Source organism: Xyrauchen texanus, chromosome 13 (genome assembly GCF_025860055.1).
Source record: "Xyrauchen texanus isolate HMW12.3.18 chromosome 13, RBS_HiC_50CHRs, whole genome shotgun sequence".
NCBI classification, from domain to species: domain Eukaryota; kingdom Metazoa; phylum Chordata; class Actinopteri; order Cypriniformes; family Catostomidae; genus Xyrauchen; species Xyrauchen texanus.
Window position 1 is genome coordinate 33,128,168 of NC_068288.1, and position 23,301 is coordinate 33,151,468.

Here is a 23,301-nt window from a genome sequence, read left to right on the forward strand (position 1 = left end):
GATGTCTAAGGGGCAATGGATTCTTAAGTGTTTAAAAGCAGAAATTTGAGCTTGTGTTTTTGTTTAAGCACTTATTAATTCTTCCATACAAAAGTGTGTTTTATTTGAGCTGAAAAGTTGTCTAGATTATCCTTTTAGTAGGACTACTTTTCTAGGTGGATGAATTGATGTTTTACAGACATTATTACTGTGGGAGGATTGGTTTATATGTAAACAGTCCCTTTAAGATACCCTTGGATTATAACTTTTTACAGACAAGTTTGGTAAGCAATTTTAGACCACTATTTTCATGTTGACATATAAAATTTAAGACTTGTGGCAATACTTTTGAAACAACATGTTTTTAACATTTATTCTGGTGCAATGGCACATGACTGTATCAATAGAGCTGGACTGTTATTGAACCCAGAACATTCCTTTAATGTCAAAGTAAAAGCAATCACGTGAATAATCTTATTGGCAAAAAAAGATTCTCACAAAGTGTCAAACAGAAAAAAACATACTAACTTACAAGAAAAAACATAAATTTTACACATGGGCATAAAACCCATTCTCTCCCGACTTGCCCATTTCAAGGAAATAAGCTTGTTTAGATAAAATCTGGGAAACTAAAGTCACAGCGTTTCTCATTTTAACATTTAAACTCCCCCCATCCTTTTTTTTTTTTAGAAGTAGGATCATTAGAAAAAAAGGAAATGCCTGTCCTTCAGAAAAGGAGAAATGCAGATAGGGAGAGAGAAGGAGTGATGGACAAATGAAGTAAGGTTAAAAAAGGTAAGAGTTTTGATACACAGACACACACAAATGTCATATTTAAGCGTTGAACGTCCATCCACCACCACCTATGAGAGGTTGAAAAAAATACACAAACACTCTGTGCAAGTGTGACATCAGGGCTCAAAGTTCATACTGTGGCATCTATAGAACATTAAAGTGAGTTGTGGCAACAAAACATATTGGCAAAAGAGCTCTGCAGCATTGATCTCTGTTCACTCTCAAACTACTGAAAATCTTGCAATAAACTTAAAGGAATAGTTGACCCTGCATATGAGTGCTGGAGAAAGTGGAGATTTGTAGTAAAAAAGGACTTAAATATTGATCTGTTTCTCACCCACATCTATCATATTGCTTATGAAGATATGGATTTAACCATTGAAGCCGTATGGATTACTTTTATGCTGACTTTATTTGCTTTTTGGAGCTACAAAGTTCTGGCATCCATTCACGTGCAACGAATGGACCAGTAGAGCTATTCTTCTAAACAATCTTTGTTTGTGTTCTACAGAAGAAAGAAAGACATACACATCTGGGATGGCATGAGGGTGAGTAAATGGTGAGAGAATTTTCATTTGTGGTTCAACTATTCCTTTAAAATATATAGTTACTGTGCTAATATTCAGTGACTTTAACTCAACAGCTTTATATTTACTAATAGTTTTTTTTTTTCTCTATTACATTATGCCCTCTTGAAATAGGTTAAGTATTCAATCTTGAATCTTTGTCATTCTCTCTGATTTTTTTGTTTTAATCAAAGTCTGTAATGTTGTGATTCACCTCAGAGCTGCTGGGTTTGGTTTATATGTGCCTCATACTCATAATTTTTTTAAATTCCTTTGAAAAAATGAATGGGAAATATCCTTCAGGAACAAAGATGGCTGAAAAAGCAGGCAGGTACTGGTGCACTCTATAGAGGTCATGGTGTTGATTTATCATTTAATTTCAGACTGTTCCAAATGTTCCTGATGTCACACTTCACCGCTCAGAGAGACAAATTTAATTCATAGACATGCTTTCTTGTTGTGGTGCTATTGCACCAGTAATTCAGCTATTAATAAAATTACAGTGAAAACATTGTAAAACTAAAACATGTCAATGCTGCACACAAGAGTGGTATACACCTGTAATCACTGTATGCAGAAGTTGGTGTAACATTAGAACAACGTTCCTTTAATGTTTAGCAGGATTATACTTACGCCATAGAGATGACCATGAAATCCAGCCAGTTCCAGGGGTCTCTGAGAAAGGTGAAGCCATCTATACAGAAACCCCGAGCCACAATCTTTGTGAGTGACTCGAAAGTGTAGATTCCCGTGAAGGTGTATCTGATAGAGAGAAAAAAACTAGTTTAAGTACAGTGTGCTATGCCATTGCCAACTGCCAGGGGTCACCTTCACCTGAGTACTGAACTGCTTGACTTTCATCATTGCTACCACTTGTGCTCAATATCTTGTCTAGTTGTATAAACAGCATGGCAGTTGACTACAATATGTAACGACTGTGTCTTTGAGGATCTCCTTGTTCCTGCAACTATTTTCTTCTGAACTAAAAAATTCTCTAAGCATTCATAGATCAACCACTGTTTACTACCCATTAGTCACACCACCAAAAATGGAAAATCATACAGTCCTCTGCATACATACTACTACAATTCTGACTGTCCAAATAGGATTATTCCACCCTGAAAAGATCACCAAAATTCTTAATCTAACTCTTAAACTAAAACATTAACCTAAGTTAAGCCCATATACCCCAACATCAACCCAGAAATTCCTTGGATTGTTAGCCAAATTTCTAAGTGGAGCTCTGTCTTTAGCACTGGTTCTTTGCCAGTCATTAGCTTGTCGCTCCACCAACATGGAACCAGATGTGTATAGTAAGGAGTACAATGCTTTGATACTGTACTTAAGTACAGTTTTTGAATATTTGTTGTTTATTTGAGTATAAATATTTCTGTTGACTTAAAACAAAACTCCACTACATTCTAAAGAGAAAATGAATACTTTAACAGTGCTAAATTTCATCCGAACATTTCGTTACTTTTGCGAGAGAACAAAAAATATCATAGATGCACATGTAATTTACGTATGGATTGGCGATAGTGATGTCTGATTCGTGGAAGAATAATTTGAGACAAATCTTTTCAATTTAATTCTTTTGAATAAGTCAAAATTATTCAGAAGGTTATGTGAATGATTCATTTTGCTAATCACTACTCTGAATCAAAGTCACATGGTAGTGTGCGTCAAACAATGTGTGTTGCATTGTCTCCATTGGAAAAGAACATTGTAAAATAATGATGAAGTTATGTGCGATCAGTCTCAACGCAGTTACCTTTCACATTTAACAAAGGTATAATGTGTCTATAATGACAATAAGTGCTCATGAAAATTTCTAACAATAACATTTGCAAAACATATTTAGCTTGAAACAGATAGTAACAGGAGAATCATTATTTGCATACATACACTCTGAAGATGTGAATGGTGCTTGCCTAAGCAAAACTAAGGTGTTCTCAGTGCTTTTTACTATGGCGTGTTTACTAGGGTGGTTATTACGGTGTTTTTGGTGGTTGCTGGGGCATGATATCCTGTTGCAAAGTTGATCTGCTCTGTGTTTTACATTTACATTTATGCAATTGGCAGACACTTTTCTCCAAAGCGACTTACAGTGCACTTATTACAGGGACAATCCCCCAGGAGCAACCTGGAGTTAAGTGCCTTGCTCAAGGACACAATGCTGGTGGCCTTGGAGATTGAACCAGCGACCTTCTGATTAACAGTTATGTGCTTTAGCCCACTACACCACCACCACTCTTTTAACACATTGCTACAGTATGTGATTGCTAGTGTGTTCTGTGTGGTTGCCAGGTTGCTGCTATCTTGTTGTTCACTATGTTTGTAGCACATTGGAATGCAGTTGCTAGGCTGTTCTGGGAGGTTGCTAGGTTGTTGCTATGCTGTTGCTAAGTTGTTCTCTGTGTTTTAGAACACTGCTATGCAGCTGCTAGTGTGGGTGGTTGTTAGGTGGTTGTTTATTGGCCCAAATGAAAAGAGCCCACTCACAAGTCTCTATTCTGGTCACTAAATATGTATGGCCCAGGTCCCTCCTTCAATGTTCTCATTTGATATGGACAGTTATTTTTTTTTTTCATATAAATTATGTCAAATCCACAAATGTTAAACAAGTATAAAGAATATATAAGTTATATTGTGGTTTATTCATGCTGCATTCAAGTCCTCCTGGGAAGTTTGTACTTAATGAGTTTGGAAGTTGTAATTGCAATATGATGTGCGTTGAAGTGATTTTAGTTTGAAGGAAGAAGCTTGTTTTGCTATCTTCTATTTTTCTCTCTTTTTTTTATTTAAAATGTTTACATTTTTAGCACTAATGCAACAATATGACGACTATTCACGTAGTTTAATGCTTTTAATTTATGCTTTATCTATCTTATTTTATCATTCTTATGTGGCCACATATACTAATGGTAAATGTTGTTTTGTTGCACAAGCTTGACACCTCATAAACCAGCTAAGTTAGTCTTATTTTCTGGCAAGCTTTATTCTTCATCAGTTGTTCAAAAATGCATATATTCTAAAATGTACAGTCAAAATACACAAGTAAAACAAAACTATGTCAAATACCAATTTCCTTGATTCTTTAATTGTACCACCCTCAGCTTGGAAAATTGGGGTTTCAAGAAAATCCCACTTTATGGTGGCGGTCATTTGTGCTCATTTTGTAAATACGATCGTTCCAATATGGCAAGAACGCACCATTAATTTATAATATTTATTTTGTTATTTTGCACCACATGAGGAGTATATATATTCCCTGTATAAATTGGTCAGAACAGCTTTTAAGTTGATGCCCCAGCATGACACACCACACAACTTGGTTGCCATGGGTATAATTAGTTGTGCCGTAATTGATGCGATTTTCTTGTACTTTTGACACTCAAGCAAATTTAAAATCAGTTATATTATTACTTTTACTGAAGTATTTTTTCTTTTACTTGAGTCAATTTCTATGAAGGTATCTTGACTTTGACTTATGTATGACAAATCAATACTTAATACAACACTGCTAAGTACTTACACTGATCCTTGTGCAGAGATGCTAACAAGAGATAATATGATTTCTTCATTCTTATAGGCAGACTCCCTCTTTCCTACACCTTCACCTGAATACTGTTTGACTTTCATTACTGCTACAATCTGTGATGAATATCCTCTATGGTTGCATATCTAGTTGTACATCAAACATAAATGTTTGATGATGCATTTGTAAGGTCTGGTTGGGCTCTACTGCAACACTTTCATATGCTTTGTCCTGTTTTCTGACCATTGCTTTAATTAGTAAATCTCTGAATATGAAACACAAGTAAACACACATAAATCAGGATTCTATTATTCTATATATTCAAAGTTGAGCAAGAAATTATTAACATTTGCATATACGCATAGAATAGAATAGAAGAATAGAATAAAATAGAATAGAATACTTACTCTACTTGTTTGGACCATTCTGGAGGATTGCTGAATGTCATGAATACACAATTTGTCAAAATGGTACACATGATGATCATGCTGAAAAGTGTAAGAAGTAGTTAAGGAAATCCTGAAGCATGGTGAAGCCTGATGTCATGCATGACAGTATGTCTGATGTCATAAATATTGATCAGATATCAACACTATGCAACATCCAGTTCTAGATAAATGTGATGGTCATAAAGTATGGAATTTCATACACATTTGGAGCAAACTCTGGGGTCAGTACAATATTTTTTCAACAACTGAACTTATTATAAAGTCTGTTAAATCATGTACAGTATACCAGAATAGGTTATGCATAGAATTGGAGGGCTCATCTTTCAAATGTTATCCATTATCAAATATTTTGGCTACCAATTGCAGTCTCAGCTCAGTTTAACATGTTTACATTGTTGAAGTCCATTTGAATTTACCATGTTTAAATCCATTCAAAATCCACATAATTTAACGGACTGTCCCCCAAAATGAGTATTAATGCAAAACAAATCTACAAATTCCATTTAGGCATAATTCAATGTCAGGCACAGACAAACACAGCACAGATTAGACAGAAATTTCATTGACCATTGAAAAGGATATGAGTGTATCAAAATTTTAATTGCTATTAGCCTGAATAGGCTAAAAGGACTAATGATATACAATGAGGGTGTGGCACTGAAACGGAAGATCGTTTTCCCTTTGTTAAGCACTATAAAGGTCTGGGGAGAAAAGAAGAAAAAGAGGAAAAGGAGACAAGTTAGTCTACATGGCAAGAGAGTCATTCACAGTAAAAAAAAAACAACAACAAAAAAACAACAAGATTAATGGCAATAACAAGATTAGAATCACAACAACTTTGACATTATCAAAAAGTTACAATTACATAGAACATAACCTTATAAAATGTATTACATTTCTGAATACACCACCACAGCATACTTTCTGGTCAAGAATATTTATTTATCTATTTATTTAAATTACTCCAAAAAATAGGTACAAAATTCATAACCTGTATATTTCACTGAGATCAAATGACATTTCTAAATCAAGCCCTATGAACAAATCTCAGCAATTGAATTATTTACACAAATGGAGCTAAGACAACTGCAGTGAGCTCTGGTAAAGAGATGGGCCTCTTACAGAAACTCAGATTGTAATACTAATGCTAATGCTAACCGCTAACACTGCGATCCATCAGAAGCAGAAGTGCTGACTCCAGATAGTGTGTGTGGGACAGAGAAAGAGAGAGAGAAGGGGGGGGAGGGGCTTAGGAAGGTGGGTCAAAAGCCCTGCAGAGCTCCTTTACTCAGACATAGTGAGAGAAAAACAGCCTGCAGAACCTAGTTCTCAACTTTTCAACCACCAGGTCTACCTTCTGAGAGAGAGAGAGAGCAAGAGATAGAGAGAAATACTGAAACCAGCCTAAGCTGGTTTGCTGGTCTTAGCTGGTTTAAGATGATCCTACAGCCTGGCCAAGCTGATTTTCCAGCTTACTAGTGCACCAAATGCATACCAGTAAAACCAGGCAGGGAGACTAGCTAAGACCAGCAAGGCCTGGTTCCAGCAGGGTCAATGTGCAAAAACATACACACAGACTTAATGTAAAATGATAACATACAGCCCTGACACTCTAAGCATGCCACAAACACACAAACACACAAGGAAACACCACAGAGACGAGCAGATGAGAATCTTCCTGAAATCTAATTAGATTAAAATAGACAGCTGTCTGAAGGAGGACAAAATGAGTGCCCTCACCTCAGAGTTCCCCTCTCTTTTTCTATTTCTACATTCTTCCTGGCCCTTTTTTAAATGTAATTGTCTGTATATTTGTATATACTTACATATATATATATATATAGAATATTTTTCCTTTTAAAAATATACAATGTAGTTTAAATACTCAATATAATGTATGATTAAAAAATGCCATGCATAATTCTTTAATAAAATTATGTATATAAAATGTTTAAAAAATGTTTTTTTTTTAAATCACATTACACAACAGTAGGCTATGTCAACTTCCCAAAAGTATTTAATGTCAACTATCTATTTGTCACTCTGCTTTTATAATTTTTATGTTAAATACTAAAACATGTACAGTACATAACAAAATCATAAATTAAAATAAGCATATGACAAAAAATACTGTGTCCTTCATCTAAAGACAGCTGTCATTTTACGCTGCAGAATCCCATAGACTACCACACTTGCAAAAGCTGTGAACAGCCCAGAAGGCCCCATGTGTCACTGAATACTGAGCACTGGTTTCCCCAGAGTCTCTCATTCACACACAAATGCACACACACACACACACACACACACACACACATATACATACACACACATTGCGACAGACTGTTGGCTTCCTTCACTGGCTGAAGCTCCCACACTCACAGTGCTGCACTGTTTGCTGAGGACAAAGCTGCAACTCTAACACTCACAATGCACTGCCCTTAATATCAAACAGCCGTTTCTAATCTTTCCAAAAAAAATCTTTATTTTAATGAGTATTATGTTTACTAGATGTCATTCACTTTTCATCATCATGAAATCGCAAAACTAAAATGAGTAGTTCCCTTTAAAGATGCACTCAGTAATTTTTTGCTTATTTTGTAAAGGCCTACAGTATACAGAAGTTGTCTTTGACTTATACTGACACCTATTGGCAAGGATACGGCATCATGCAATAGTTGAAGTTTTGAGCCATGATGTCACTGTTGAAATGCACTGTCAGCCATGATTTGCATATTCTGTTAGGTAGTAGTATTCAACTGGTCATGTGAACTCAACATGATCCATGCAAAATAAAACAGATTTCATTAGGCTGCTGATTTGACTGGAGACAACAGGCTCTATTCTCATGACCATGCTAGGTGCAGCACTACGTACAAATACTGTATGCAACGTCTTATCTAATATTGTTCGAGTGCTCATTCTAAGTGCAGTTTTCATACCAGGCGAAAACACAAGTTGCCATGGGTGGGAGCATTTGCACTACCTGTGGGTGAATGTGCGCAAACTGTGGGTGTATTGTATGTAAATGAAGTGCCACAATACATACTTTGCTATTTTCCTGAGAAATAGGTAATTGTGCTAAGACGTTTCAGCCCCACATCTGTTTTCAGCACAAAGTCTAAAATCAGTTCCTACATTTGCAATTTGGAGATTCCACCAGCAGGTGGTAATAACGTTCATGTCCAAACTCTGAAAATATAGTGGAACATCAAATACGGTCCCTGACAATCACAGTTGTAGCCGTTTTATAAAACTAAAAATGTATGAGATTTGTGTTAAACTATCTATTGGTCATGGTTCATTTTTCAATTATTATTATTATGTTTATATTTACAATTGTAGCCTATTTATGATATAATATGTTTTGGTATTTTTCAATCTGTGTCATAGAGTGATTTTTAAGTCACTGCAAAAGGGACTGTTGGAATAAGTTGAAGTGGGTAAAATATTTGGATTTGAATAGGTGGTTTTATAAGATTTTTTAACCATTTTGTCATCTTTTATTATATTTATGGTTATTTTTTTTTAACCAAACTGTAGAAGCATGTGCAAAAAAAATAATAAATCTCAATCTACAGCCTATCCTGGAAGGTTATGAGTATATGAGGTTGATTCTTTTTTGTTTGTTTCTTTTTGTGCTGGTTCTACCTAGTAGCTGGAGTTTGTTTTGTGGAATAACACTCTTTCAAGAAACTTTTGCATTGACGGAGGGTTGCTTTTGCACTGAAGTTCCCGGCCAGGTTGAGAATAGATGCTAAGGACGGCAGCAAAGTATTTACTTGTTCCCAACAAGCATTGTCCTTCATAAAGTCAATGGAATGAGTTAGTCATTGTGTGGCGCTCGCTTTGCAGCTGAGAGGACCTGACTCACTGATCATTCACTTGACCGTCCGAGGAAACTGGGCACCTTTTTTGTTTCTTTTTGTGCTGGTTCCACCTAGCAGCTGGAGTATGTTTTGTGGAATAACACTCCTTCGGGACAGTTTGTGGATGAATCTGCATGTTCTATGTGTTTATTACTCCTATTGATTGGAGTTTGTTTTGTAGAGTATTTTTTGGAATGATTAGGTCATCTGCTGCACTCATGAAACAGCTGGCTCACTGAACATTCGTTTGACTATCCGAGGAATCTGAACTGTTTTTTTTTTTTTTTGTATGTGTGAGCTGATTCCGCTAGAGGCTGGAGTTTGTTTTGGGGAGGAACACATCTTTGGGACAATTATGCGGATGAATCTACACAATCCAACAGCAAAGTTGTCACGCGGGCTCTTGTAGGCATACATGGACTGTTTGAGTTTAGAGGGATGGACGCCAGATGGTGCTGTCGTGCCTGGGGTTAATGCACACATTTTTTTTATTTCTGTTTGTTTGGTTCTTATTTCTGTTTGTTTGGTTCAGGGTTTGACTACTGCATTAATGTTGGAATGTGGTATTCATCATTTTAACTTTGACACAATCTATTTTGTCCACATATGTCAAAATGTCAAATGTTAATATGAGTGGATTGTCTCTCTCTCAACGTAGAATGTGAATGGTTGGGGCACCCCATAAAAAGAAGGAAGGGTATTTATTTTCTTAAATGAAAGAAATATGATATAGTGTTCCTTGAAGAAATGCATCTTTCCCAGCAGGAAGCTGACAAATTTGGCAGGATATGGAGTTGGCCGATTTTTTTTAAGTGCTGGCTCAAGTAAGAGCAGGGGAGTCATTACATTGATAAGTAAACATCTACAATTCAAATGTCTCAAACAGAGTACAGATAAATTATGAAGTGTCATTATTGTTTTAGCAGAAATTCGGGGCAAAGGTTGATTTTGGCTAATATTTATGCACCTAAAACTGATGATCAGGGCTTTTTATAGATCTTGAAGGGATGTTTCACGCCGCTGGCACCCCTCATGATACAATATTGGGAGGAGACTTTAATCTATTGATGGACTCAGTCCTTGATCATAGTGAAGCAAAAGTGCTTGTATGACTTTACCGCTAGCGCTGATAAAATGGGGCCCTATTTAATTTGAAAATATATTCAAAAGTACTATTCATTTATTTATGGGTATTGTTTCTTTTTTTTATGATGAGGGAAAATTACTGAGAGTACATTTAAGTGTTTTATCAAATCCCCTGTGAATAGAGCACAACAGTACCCACCCACATTTCCAGCCATCTTGATTCCAGAAGTGTTTTTCCTATTAATTTTTGCATGTGCAACAGCATCGGTGGTCATCAGAAGTGATCAGTGATCCAGTTCTGGACCAGAGCGTGCATTTAAACTCGTATTGGCATAGTTCAGTGACACTGCTCCCCAAAACATGAACCAGCTACTTTTAGGTGAGCACATATTATCGCAATCAAATGTATTTATGCTAATTGCTTAGCTGCTGGTGCAGTCAAAACTAGACTTTATAAAATACATCACAGCTGTTACAGAAGTGATGTCGGCTTATTTGCACAGACTTTTTCAACAAAAGATGAATCTTTCATGTCTCATCCTTTCAGCATCTGTAGTGCTCGTAAAAAGTGATAACGTTAAACTTCACTGAACCTAGTACATGCAAATATCCTGATTGTGTTTGGGAATAAGTGCATGTAAACATGGTCATTGATTAAACCACTGGAGTCGAATGGATTACTTTTATGATGCCTTAATGTAATATTTGGACCTTCAGAATTCTGGCCAACATTCACTTGCATTATATGGACCAACAGAGTAGAAATAATCATCTTGTTATTAACAATTTTGATTGATTCCATTCGTAAGACAGACAAACACAACATAAAATATGGAATAAATTATATACATTAAACCCTCCCCCCGAAAATCCCACACAACACAAACACATACTACAGTGGTCACCAACAATTAGAACATAAAAATATAATAATTAAAACCATTAAAAAAGGATACTTTCAAAAAACAACAAGAATGCACATACACATCTAAACTAGAAATCCCTCTCCACCGCCCCTCCCAGAGAACCCTCCAAAAAAGCCAAATATAAAGTCCAATTTGTCACACATAAATCTCTGAACCCTCAATAAAAATTAATGGATCTTAACACATCCCCAAAAACATGGGTTATGTCCCCACCTACTGATAGGCATCACCAGCAGGTGGGTGTGTCTTTAAGCCTATATAATCTAGAGGGGGTCCAATAGACTCGATGTAACATTTTAAATTGCATCAGACGCACCCTTGCATCGCTAGATGTAGAAATGATGATTTTTAGAATCCTAGCCCACACTCCCTCCTCCAATACCAAGTTTAAATCTTTCTCCCATAATCTCTTGATAGAAGTTAAAGCTCCATCCCCCAGACACTGAATTAGCAGGGAGTAATACACTGATGCCTCATGACCTTTTCCAAAAGCAGTAATAACCATTCCCTATTATCTGCTGCTTTAGGGGGGTGTATGCTACTCCCAAAAATAGAACAGAGTAGGTGGCGCAGCTGTAATTACCAATAAAAATGAGATCTGGGAATCCCAAAATGTTGAACCAAATTTTCAAAAGATCTCAACACTCCACTCTCATATAGGTCACCGTGTGCAGTAAACCCCCCTCACAATCCACAATGCTTAATCCAGTAAACCCCCTCCATATTCATCCATAATTTTGGATTCTGTCATATGCTCGAGGAAACATTTAAATAAAAGTAGGAATTAAACATTCAGACACTATTGTCCATATCGAGAGCAAATGTGAGATAACAGGGTGTAACTTAACTTCTCAGATTAGTTTAATAGAAAGGCCTTGAAATGGTGAAATAGAGGCAAGAAATTCCTGTTCAATACAAAACCAGGGAGGAGCTCTCTCAGGGGAAGCAACCAATGAGCCAAATGTCTGAGACCGAATGTATAATAATAAAACAAAATCTTGGGTAGGCCTAGCCCACCTTTGTAAATCGGCCTATATAACTTATTGAAATGTAATCTGGGACATTTACCATTCCAAATGAAGGACTTCACTATGCTATCAAATTGCTTGAAATAAGAGAGGAGAAAATTTAAAGGGAGAGATTGTAGTAGGTAGTTGAATTTTGGAATACATTTCATTTTAATTACATTAACCTTCCCAATCATAGATAAATGTAATGAAGCCCACCTGCCCACATCGCTCGAAAAATTTTTTTATTAAAGGGTAGAAATTAACTTTAAATTTTTAACAAATTTCTTGGGAATAAAATGCCCAAATACTTAATGCCCTGTTTAGGCCAAAGGAAGGCACTCAGCTGAAAAGCTGTTACTGGGCAGTCCGCTGTCAGAGCCAAAGCTTTGGACTTCAGATCAATTGACTCTGATAACTTAGAAAAGGAATTAATAATTCTGTGAAGCAAATCTTCTGTTGTGTAATTCTGTCTCACAAAATATATGTATAGAAACACCAGACTTGTGCAATCCGATGGCAAAGTTGTCAGCTTTTGTAGGCATACATGGATTGTTTGAAGCCTCATGTCATGTTAGCCTCATGTCAGGTCTTCAGGTGTGTCGTGGTTATGACCGATGCCTCCCAGATGGGCTCGGGCATTGTATGCAACGGTCACATTGGCACATCAACTGCCTTGTTGGCAATCCTGCTCCGTCCGTTGATCCAGGGCAAGCACACGTTGGTTCGGACAGACATCACGGCAATGGTGGCATACATCAACCTTCAAGGCGGTTTACGCTCCCATTGTATGTCACAACTCGCCCACCGTCTCCTCCTCTGGAGTCAGCAGCACCTCAAGTCGCTGCAAGCCACTCACATCCCAGGCAACCTCAGCACTACATCAGACACGCTGTCACGACAGGTTACCCGCAGGGAAGAGTGGAGACTCCACTCTCAGGTGGTCCAGCTGATTTGGAGTCGATTCGGGCAGGGACAGGTGGACCTGATTGCTTCCCAAGAATCATCCCACTGCCTGCTTTGGTATGCACCCCTCGGTATAGACGCGCTGGCACACAGCTGGCCATCCGGACTATGCAAATATGCGTTTCCCCCAGTGAGCCTACTTGCAGGACGAGGAGCAGGACGAGGAGCAGCACCCTACTGGCCCACCCAGACTTGGACCTCACGCTCCTCGCGACGGCCAGGTGTATCACTTGCGCATAGCGCATTTCACCTCCCCTTAGCTGAAGACATGCACTGTTAACTCCCAGTAGTATTCACAAAATGTGTTCCCTGGTTTTCTTCTAGACATATGGTATACGAAACGCTATTATTATGGCCCAATGCATGTGCTAACTAAGTGTACTGGGGTAGGTGCTCCGCATGTGGTGGTCCCCACAGGTGACCCCATGTGACGTATATCTTCTGCTATCGTTTCCCTTTTGGTAAACTGTGTCTTCCTTGGGCAGAGGCCCCTCTTATATATATTACATTTTGTTCAGTAAGCCGGCCCATTCAACTGATACATGAGTGCAACAGATGACCCAATTACTCCAATGTCCAGCAAGAAATACTCCACAAAACAAACTCCAACCAATAGGAGGCATAAGCACAAAGAGATTCATCCACAACATTGTCACTGCTACACAAAACAAACTCCAGCAGCTAGGCGTAATCAGCACAAAAAGAAACAAAAAAGGTGCTCAGCTTCCTCGGACAGTCAAGTGAATGTTCAGTGAGTCAGGCTCACTTGGCTGCAACATGCGAACCACAAATAACTTAATCCATTGACTTTATGAAGGACATTCCTTGCTGGGGACATGTAATACTTAGTACATCCTTAGTATCTATTCTCAATTTGACTGGGAACATCAGTGCAAAAGCAACCTTCCGTTGATGTAAGAGTTTAAAGCATTTCTTGAATCGATCATGCTTCTCTTTTGTTGAATTCGCAAAGTCTGGGAACAAGAAGATGCTGTGGTTCCTCTAAGAAAGCCTTCCTTTACTCCTCGCCTCGCATAACATGAGATCTTTATCGGATGATCTCAGAAATTTGGCCAGAATTGATCGGGCATGTCTCCCTCAGTGGATCGCCAAGCCGGGACCCTGTGAGCTCGCTCGACTTCCCGCTTATGGCCTCTTATGTCAAGCAGATTCGGAAAGAGCCCATCTAGGAATTCTAACATATTCTGACCCTCTGCTCCCTCGGTAATTCCAACAATTCTGACATTATTCCGCCAGTTACGATTCTCCATACCCTCCAGCTTCTCCCAGATGTGCTCCATATCTGCCCTGGTCGCTAGCGGATTAGCAGCTAATTCCCTCTCCGATGACTCCCAATAATCGTCCGTGTCTCGACATCCCCCACTCTTGTAACCAACTCAGTGAATTTCATCTCCATGTCCATGATTGATCAACACGTTGTAGCAAGATCCTCTAAGTCAGCTACGACCTTCGTCAGCATTGCCAATATGTTCAGCGATTCTCGCCGAATCTCTTTCACCTTTCCATCCAAATCGACTCCCTGGCTTGAGGCCTCCGGATGGGTGTCCGTTTGAGCACGTAATAGTCTTTTAATGTCTCCAGAGCCCGTGAATTTTTAATTCTTTTACATATTGTATTCCTAGAACACTTATGGATCAGGGTGCATCACTGGTTTATGACACAAAAAGTATCAAAACTAGCAAAGTGCGCAGAGCTCACCAGTCACACGTCCGAACATTGTATGGCGTCACGTGACTCTGAACTAATCTTCTTAAAATCTTAATTTGTGTTCTCCAGAAGAAAGAAAGTCATACACATCTGGGATGGCATGAGGGTGAGTAAATGATAAGAGAATTCTCATTTTTGGGTGAACCATCCTTTTAATTCCTTAGTAAATGTCTAACAATCCAGGAACACCAGAGTAGTCCCAACTTTATCTTTGACCCTTTGTTCTTTTGTCATCTGAAAGACTCGAGCTACGGCCTAAAAATGTCAGTGATCAAAATTAGGTTAATCTCAAGAACATTAAGACTGAAGAATTCCACATTTGCAGAAGGAAACGTGCATATGAGCAAACTGATGTTGTTTGAACAAAACATGAAGCACATGTACAGTATAATCATACCTTTACATGAGCACCTGCACAAACACACAATGCAGTCTATTGGTTTTTCCTTCACAAAGCATAAGTGATATGCTGCAAAGCTACTGAAAATGTCATCATCTACAGGGAAGAGAGCCAAAGAGACATGAAGATGTGGACAAGAGCTGAGGGAGCTGCTGCGGGGGAGGAGGATGAGGGATGAGGGTTCAATAGTGGTAAAACTGGATATAGCATCACTGTTGCACTTAACTCGAAGTACATCCGATCTACTCTACGTCACAAAATGCACTTACTGTAAACCTCAAATGAACAACAGTTTTCTTCATCTATCCCCTTTCAAATGCTAACTGACACTACTCAACCATTATTCACAACCTATCTATCTATCTATCTATCTATCTATCTATCTATCTATCTATCTATCTATCTATCTATCTATCTATCTATCTATCTATCTATCTATCTATCTGTCTGTCTGTCTGTCTGTCTGTATGTCTGTCTGTCTGTATGTATGTATGTTCAATTGCTGTCTCCAGAGGTCAAACAGTTAGCTGATGCAATAACTACCATCAGAAAACCACACAACTCTCAAATGTACATACAAACACATGATGCTTTCTGCAAGTTTATTCACCCATGACATCCTGAATGGCTCTTTTACCCCACTACTCAAGGACCCATAGATCTGAAAATGTGCACTTCTCAAATTCCTCCTCCTATTCCTCGCCTCCCTTTTTTTTTACCCTAAACCTTTTACACAATGCATGAGCTGCTGCAGCTATAGCTCCCTCACACAAAAACACCCTGCTGTCAATAAGGAGAGGAGATGGTTAGAGGGGATGAAACAAATGACAGCAGAGGACGGGAGGATGTTGTATGGAGCAGAGCGGCAGTGATGGTCAATAGGATGGAATATTGGACAAAGGGGACACATGCAAGATGAAGAGACACAAGACCAATATACTGTTTCTACAACTTTTCTCGCAATAAAAAACCCCCAACTCCCACTATATAACATATACCACACTGTGCTAAGTTATGCAAGACACAAATCTATTGAGAGTACCGACAGGGAAGTGCTGATGTGAGTGCACAACTCTTTTACTCTCACACACACACACACACACACACACACAAAATACATTAAGGTTGAAGATAATTTAAGACACTGAAAAGGAGAAAGTAACAGAAAGGAATAGGAAAATGACAGGGTTAATTCTTGTCTTAAAGAGCCATTTTAAAAAACACTGGCCTGACAAACTTTTTGGAAAGTATTTGTGAAGGGTTCACTCCACATTTATAATTATTCTCTAAGAGAATATTAAATTAATGTGTATTAATGGGATAGTTCATACAAAAATTAAAAGTATCTCTCACACCATGAGGGTGAGATTTACTCACCCTCATGTCATACCAAATGTTTATGACTTTCTTCTGCAGAAAACAAACATATTTCAGCTCTGTAGGCCCTCACAAATATTTTATCTGTTTCTCACCCACACCTATCAATTTGCTTCAGAATATATGGATTTAACCACCAGTCATCTGGAGTACTTCTATTTTGCCATTATGTGGATTTTGGAGCTTCAAAATGTTGGCACCCATTCACTTGCATTGTAAGGACCTACAGAGCTGAAGTATTCTTCGAACAATCTTTATGTTCTGCATAAGACAGAAAGCCATACACATCTGGGAATGCATGAGGGTGAGTAAATGATGAAAATTATTATTTTTGAGTGAACTATCCCTTTAAAGGAATATTCTGGGCTTAATACAAGTTAAGCTCAATTGACAGTATTTGTGGCAAAACCAAAATAAAAATCTGTATAGACTTGCAAAATCTAGATTGCAAAAATCTAGTGAGGCACTTACAATGGAAGGGAATGGGGCCAATCTGTGCACATTAAAATACTCACTGCTTCAAAAGTATAGTCACAAGAACAATTTGTACCTTAACATGATTTTAAGTGTGATAAAAAAAGCTTACTAACTTTTTTGTATAAAGCTATATCTAATTTTACAACTTCATTGTCATGATGGCATAATGCTGTTAACCGTAAAAAGTGAACCGCAAAAACAACGATTTAAACAACTTTACAGCTCAAATAATACATGAGTTTTAAAAGAACATTTAATGTAAGTGCTTTTATAAAGTTGTCCACTTTACATTTCTGCCTTTAAACCTTCCAAAGATTGGCCACATTCACTTTCATTGTAAGTGCCTCACTTGTACCCTTGATTTTCACAGTAACCTCTTTTCCTTTTTTTTTTTTTTTTTTTGTGGTAATCAACATTATGCCACAAATGCTATCAATTGAGTATTGAACCTAGAATATTCCTTTAACACAAAAGTTAACATGAACTAAGACTGAAAAAATAAATAGAGCATTTACTAATCTTGGCTGATGTTTATTTTAACAAATACTATTTCGTATAATTTAACATAAGTTGATGCGATATGAACTAACATGAACAAATGATGAACAATAGTATTTTGATAAATTAACATGAACCAAGATTATTAAAGGAATAGTTCACCCAAAAATGAAAATTTGCTGATAGTTTACTTACCCTCAGGCCATCCAAGATGTATCTGAGTTTCTCTCTTCATCAAAACAGAATTTAAGACTTTTAGGATTTCATTTCAGGCCTCCTCCTCTAAACAATGCAAGTGAATGTACTTTAAATGAAGTTCTTCTAAACCCAAACGATTTATTATTTTGAGAAACAAAACAATACTGATGTAAGCTTGTTGGTAAGGTCATGCGTCACGTGGAGGAGGAGGCAGGAAGCACATCGTTTACAATAAAAACTTGCACAGACCACAGACCAAGTGCCGTTCACAAACAAACAGTCCAAAACTATTTCAAAACAATATAAAAAATAAAAAAATAATTTTCAAATATATTATTTCGCTGTCCTTTTCTGCATATCGCGGCGCCATTTTGTGGCCCATTCTGCATAACGCGGCGGCTCATTTTTGCTTATTGTGGCACATTCAGCACATTTCGCAGTCGAACCACCGGCCCACTCGGTTCTCCCGATGGCCATTCCCCACCGGATCGTCCCCAAAGTGCGTCGGCACACCGGGAAAATACCCGGTATGCCAGATTACCAGTCCAGCCCTGGTCACAGAGATGTACGGAAGTGAACATTTGTAGTTAAAAAGTATACAATATTGTTTTGTTTCTCAAAATAATCAATTGTTTTGGTTCAGAAGAACTTTATTTGTCGACTGGAGACCTGCAGATTAATTTGATGCACCCTAAATATGCATTTTGGACCGTCAAAAATGGGAGTACATTCATTTGCATTGTTTAAAGGAGGAAATCCTACATCTTGGATGGCCTGAGGGTGAGTAAATTATCAGCAAATTTTCATTTTTGGGTGAACAATTCCTTTAAATGCTGTTAATAATAATTTGTAAGTTCATAACACCTAATGTATTAACTGTTAATGAATAGAACCTTTTTGTAATGTGTTAAGGATATACTATACTTTTATCCACATCAGAGGCATGACTGCCTTAAATTCAGGACAATATTGTACATTCTGACATTGGGAAATCTCCATTTTCCAACCTGATATTGTATGTTAATAAATAACCACTCGTCCAATGCCATTTCAGGAAAGGCTTAAAAAAGAAAATCTTTTGGAAAGCGTCTACTAATACTCTTTTTATCCACGAAGGAGGTTCAGTTAAAACCAGAATGCTTAAAAATATTTTGTATACAGTGATTTCCAACACTTTAAAATAAGGAATGTGTAGGCTATTCCAATTGTAAAGTAGTGAAATAACGGCAAGAAATGTAGAAATACTTTTTTTCTTAGAATATTTAGATTTTCAAGGCTTCACTTGATTTGCAATACTGACTAAATTATAAATATGCAATATAAATAAATATATCCATATACATTTTTTTAAATCTTATTTGCTATTATTACATCAATCTGTTCATTCTACCAAATATATGTAGTATGTCGCATTGTTCTATTTATTACCACCACCCATTTTCCTCTCATTTCTCCGATGCTGGAGAGCAAAGTATTTGGAACACTTTATCTCTTAATTTACCAAAGCGATGGCAACCATATTCCACCTGCACTCACTTTCTTGTTCAAATAGAAGGGGTCCAAGTCCTCCAGGGGGACGGCCAACATGTTTGAAGGGACGTCCCCATAAATGAAGGGCAAGCTCTTCCCCACTTCCAGGTCAGTGTTGGGCTTCGCTTTGTTGTCATCATCGTCATCGCGGTGACTGCTGTCAGATCTCGGCTTGACAGGCTTTTTCTTCTTCTCCTCGGCAATACGCTTCTCAATGTTGGCCAAAGACTCAGGGGTGAACCTTCTGAAGCTATCGGGGCCTGGAGGTGCAAGCAACGGTGCAGCCATATTGTCATCCTGCAGCAGAGCCCTCTTTATTTAGAAGCCATTCAGGACAGCCAGCTCTTGGAGGAGGAGGAGGGGAGAGGGAGGCACCCGGACAGATGTAGGGATAAGAACAATGAGAAAAGAAATAGATGTTAGAATTCAGTACGGTTCTAGTTCACCTGTCCTGACAATTACATTAAAAAAATACAGTACATTCATATAAACAGAGTTTTAAGTATTTGTGTGTAATTGCCAAAATTCAATTTAATTGAATGGCCTCTGTTATTGGTCATCCTCTTTTGCAGTTCTCTCTCTTTCTCTTTTTATTACTCTTACACTCCCTGCACGCACACACACACGCATTCATTATGTCCATTAAGAAGTAGATGACCAAGCAGAATAATACCAAATGCGCTGCAGCACAGGAGGCTCCACCTAAAACGTGTAAGTGAGTGAGAGAGTGTGAGAGAGAGAGAGACTGTGCATAAGAGGGTAAGGTCATAACTGTATGACTGCCCTTATCAACCCTCTGATATGACCTGCATTATCTAAATCCATGATGTAATCAAGCCTGTTATAAACAACATGTATTTAATAGAAATATTCAATCTGCCCTTTTCCTGATAAACAGACTAATTTAAGCAATTTCACTAAACAGACTAAACACTAGGCATGCTAGGCAGACTAAACTTTCAGGCTGTACTACTGCCTGAATAGATTATATCAAATGGAGGGTTTGTAAACCAGAATTAATTTCATCAAGCTAATATTTGTTTTAGTACACACATCTCATTTGCAGGATGTTTAGCTGGTCAAGAGACTGTAGTCTTAACAAATGCAACCAACACAACAATGATGCCAACATTAATGAGTTGGATCTGTCATGTGAAGCATAACATGTTCTCAAAGGAATTTATTCTCCTGATATCACAACGATCCCTAAAATACAGCACAGAAAGATCATGTGTGCATTTGTGTATGAGTGTGTGTGCTGAGCATTTGTGATTTGACAATCTCAAGCAAAGTATGGAGAACAATCCTGACTGCTTCTGACTGAGACACGTACGTAAATAGAAAAACAATCAACAAACTCATATTGTTTCAAACTGCAAGGCTTTGTGGCACATTATGTGTTCCATCAATAAAGAAAATTAATAAAGCAATAGGCCACAAGAGGCCATGGGTTACAGTGATTTTACCATAGGAAAAAACCTACTAAATCCTACTTAGCCATGGTAAAATCACTGTAACGCCCAGACTCAAGTGGCTAATTGCTTTTATAAAACTGCGGCAACAACAATATGATGAAATAAACCAAATTTTACAACTTGCTATGTTATTACAGAATGTGCAATGTATGCATTTATAGCAATTTTACAACAGCTTCGTACGCAGCTCATCCAATCCGAATTCAGGGATGGGACTATCTGTTTTATAATATCTAATAAAAGCACCTCAGGACAGAGAATACTGATAATACATAAATACAACAAAACTAACTGTGCTCCGTCATGTTTGGACAGGTGATTCATTGGACAATATTTGGTCATTTTAATTTAACTTTGTCCAATTGGCTGATTAAAGGAATTGTGACTGTCTGTGTGAGGGTTCTAAAATGTACTAACGTTCTAATGTGTATAATAACTAGTGTTCATTTAATTTCAGGAGTTTGTCTATCTTACTTCCTGTAATTAAATAGCATTATGTATATATCTGCATTGTCTAACCCATCGGCTCTGCTCTCAATCTATCAGTTTCAATATAGAACATTGAAAAAACCAATTGGTCAACAACTAATTTGGACCTCAAAAGACTGAGCACAACAACAGAATGAAAATCACTTTGAGCTTGAAAAGAGTCACCACAAAAACAGCATAGCACGATTAAACTCCTTACTCCAATCAAACAGAATTATTTACACTGGCACTCTTTTATAGCATGTCAATTTTTTGAACTTGCTCACTGTTTTGAGCTATTGTTTTAGCTGTTCTTTTGCTGATTAAATGAAGTTCACCCAAAAATGAAAATTCTCTCATTATCTGTCCAATAACATTCAGTATACAAAAAACTCCAGACAACATGAGTTGTGGAAAATCAGATGTGATCTAGGAGCTTTATAAAGCTTTATACCGTTCGTGCCATTGAAGAGGTAAGTCTCTCCCTCACAGCCTCATTGTCATTCCAATTAAAATGTCTCTGCACAAACACTCCCCTACAGGCGCCACATTCCTTCGAATTTAAAAATAAATAAATAAATAAAAATAAGCGTCAACACAAACTGCTCTCTTATAATTTTTACAATAATACATTTTACAACTTTGTTGCCATGAAGATGTAATGTCAACAAACCTTAAAACGACTGTAAAGAAATGATATAAACAATGCTACAGCTCAAATAATACATCAGTTTTAACAGAATAAATGTAAGTGCTTTTATGAAATTATAAACTTGAAACCTTTCAAAAAATGGCGCCATACAATTCAATTGTAAGTGCCTCACTGTCACCTCGATTTTTTTCTTTTTTTCTTTAAAAATAAAAATAAAAGGAGGGACTAGTCGAAATACATTTTTGTGGTAATCAACATTATGCCACAAATTCTGTCGATTGAGATTAATTTACTGAAACCTGAATATTCCTTTAAGCCTAGTTGTACATGATAACCGTTCTAGAACGTCTCGCAGCAAAAAGCCAAGCAGTGAAATTGCGTTCTCAAACACAACTGTCAAATTAACCGCGGCCAATTTTTATTATTTATTTTATTTTTTTTTTTTTTTTCGTTTTTTACAGAGACAGGTGTGATTTTATGGAACATATTCATGTAATTTCATAAATAAATAAATAAAATCGCTTACAGCACTACAGTCTCTTAATTATTTATAGCCTACTCCGAAAACTGATTCAGTTAAGTCAGCACGTGCCAAATCAATAGTGAAGTGCCCACGGTCACGTGACATTGCTCTTAAAGACGAGCGACTTTAATCACCATTAAAATGATCGGCAACTATAGCGACTAACTATTTTCCATATCAGTGGATATAGAAATATCAGCCTGATTATACGAACAAACAGTAAACCGTGTGACGTGCGTTTCAAGTTACACGCGGCAGGCTGTTTCCAACCTCCAAGTCTCCTTCCTGGGATACTGTAGAGACGCCTCAGCTCAAGGTGATCCCTGAACGACACGCTGTGTCAGCAGATAGACAGGCCCGGACAATGACCCCCCCCCCCCCCACACACACACACACACAAATTAAAACACATCAGGTAGGCTACTTACCTGCCTTCATTAGCAAAGTCATTGCCTACCCTCGTGCCCGGTGAAATGTAAGTTCCGATGGCATCGCAAAGATATTTCAACACCTCTCCGTTATCAGCGCAGATAATTGTCTTCTGTTAAAAGGAATCGTGTAGGCTAAACCGACAGAAGTCCAGTGCTTTCTTCAAGATGCCGTCGAATACTGGAGTCTTTAGGGGCGCTGTTTCAGCACTGCGCGAGCTCACGATTGTCCTCAAGGTGATGAAAAAAAACATCCACAGATTCTGCATCAAGCCATCTAACATCCCGAATAAAACGTCTTTTCCGTATTTGATTTGATGCCTTTAACTAAATTCACAGTAGGCCTGCATGGGAGTACATGGGGAGGGG

The 23,301-nt window shown here is 37.7% G+C and overlaps 1 protein-coding gene across 1 annotated transcript in view; it reads right to left on the minus strand.

Moving 5' to 3' along the window:
• Window positions 1-23,301, minus strand: part of scn8ab (sodium channel, voltage gated, type VIII, alpha subunit b) — an 89,278-nt gene that overhangs the window by 64,588 nt on the left and 1,389 nt on the right. The window contains exons 2-5 of the mRNA XM_052140308.1: window positions 19,393-19,730; window positions 5,908-6,028; window positions 5,286-5,373; window positions 1,974-2,102 (exon numbers count right to left, since the gene is read on the minus strand). Of these exons, the coding sequence (XP_051996268.1) occupies window positions 1,974-2,102; window positions 5,286-5,373; window positions 5,908-6,028; window positions 19,393-19,674 (620 nt within the window). The 5' untranslated portion in view covers window positions 19,675-19,730. The remainder of the gene's footprint in view (window positions 1-1,973; window positions 2,103-5,285; window positions 5,374-5,907; window positions 6,029-19,392; window positions 19,731-23,301) is intronic.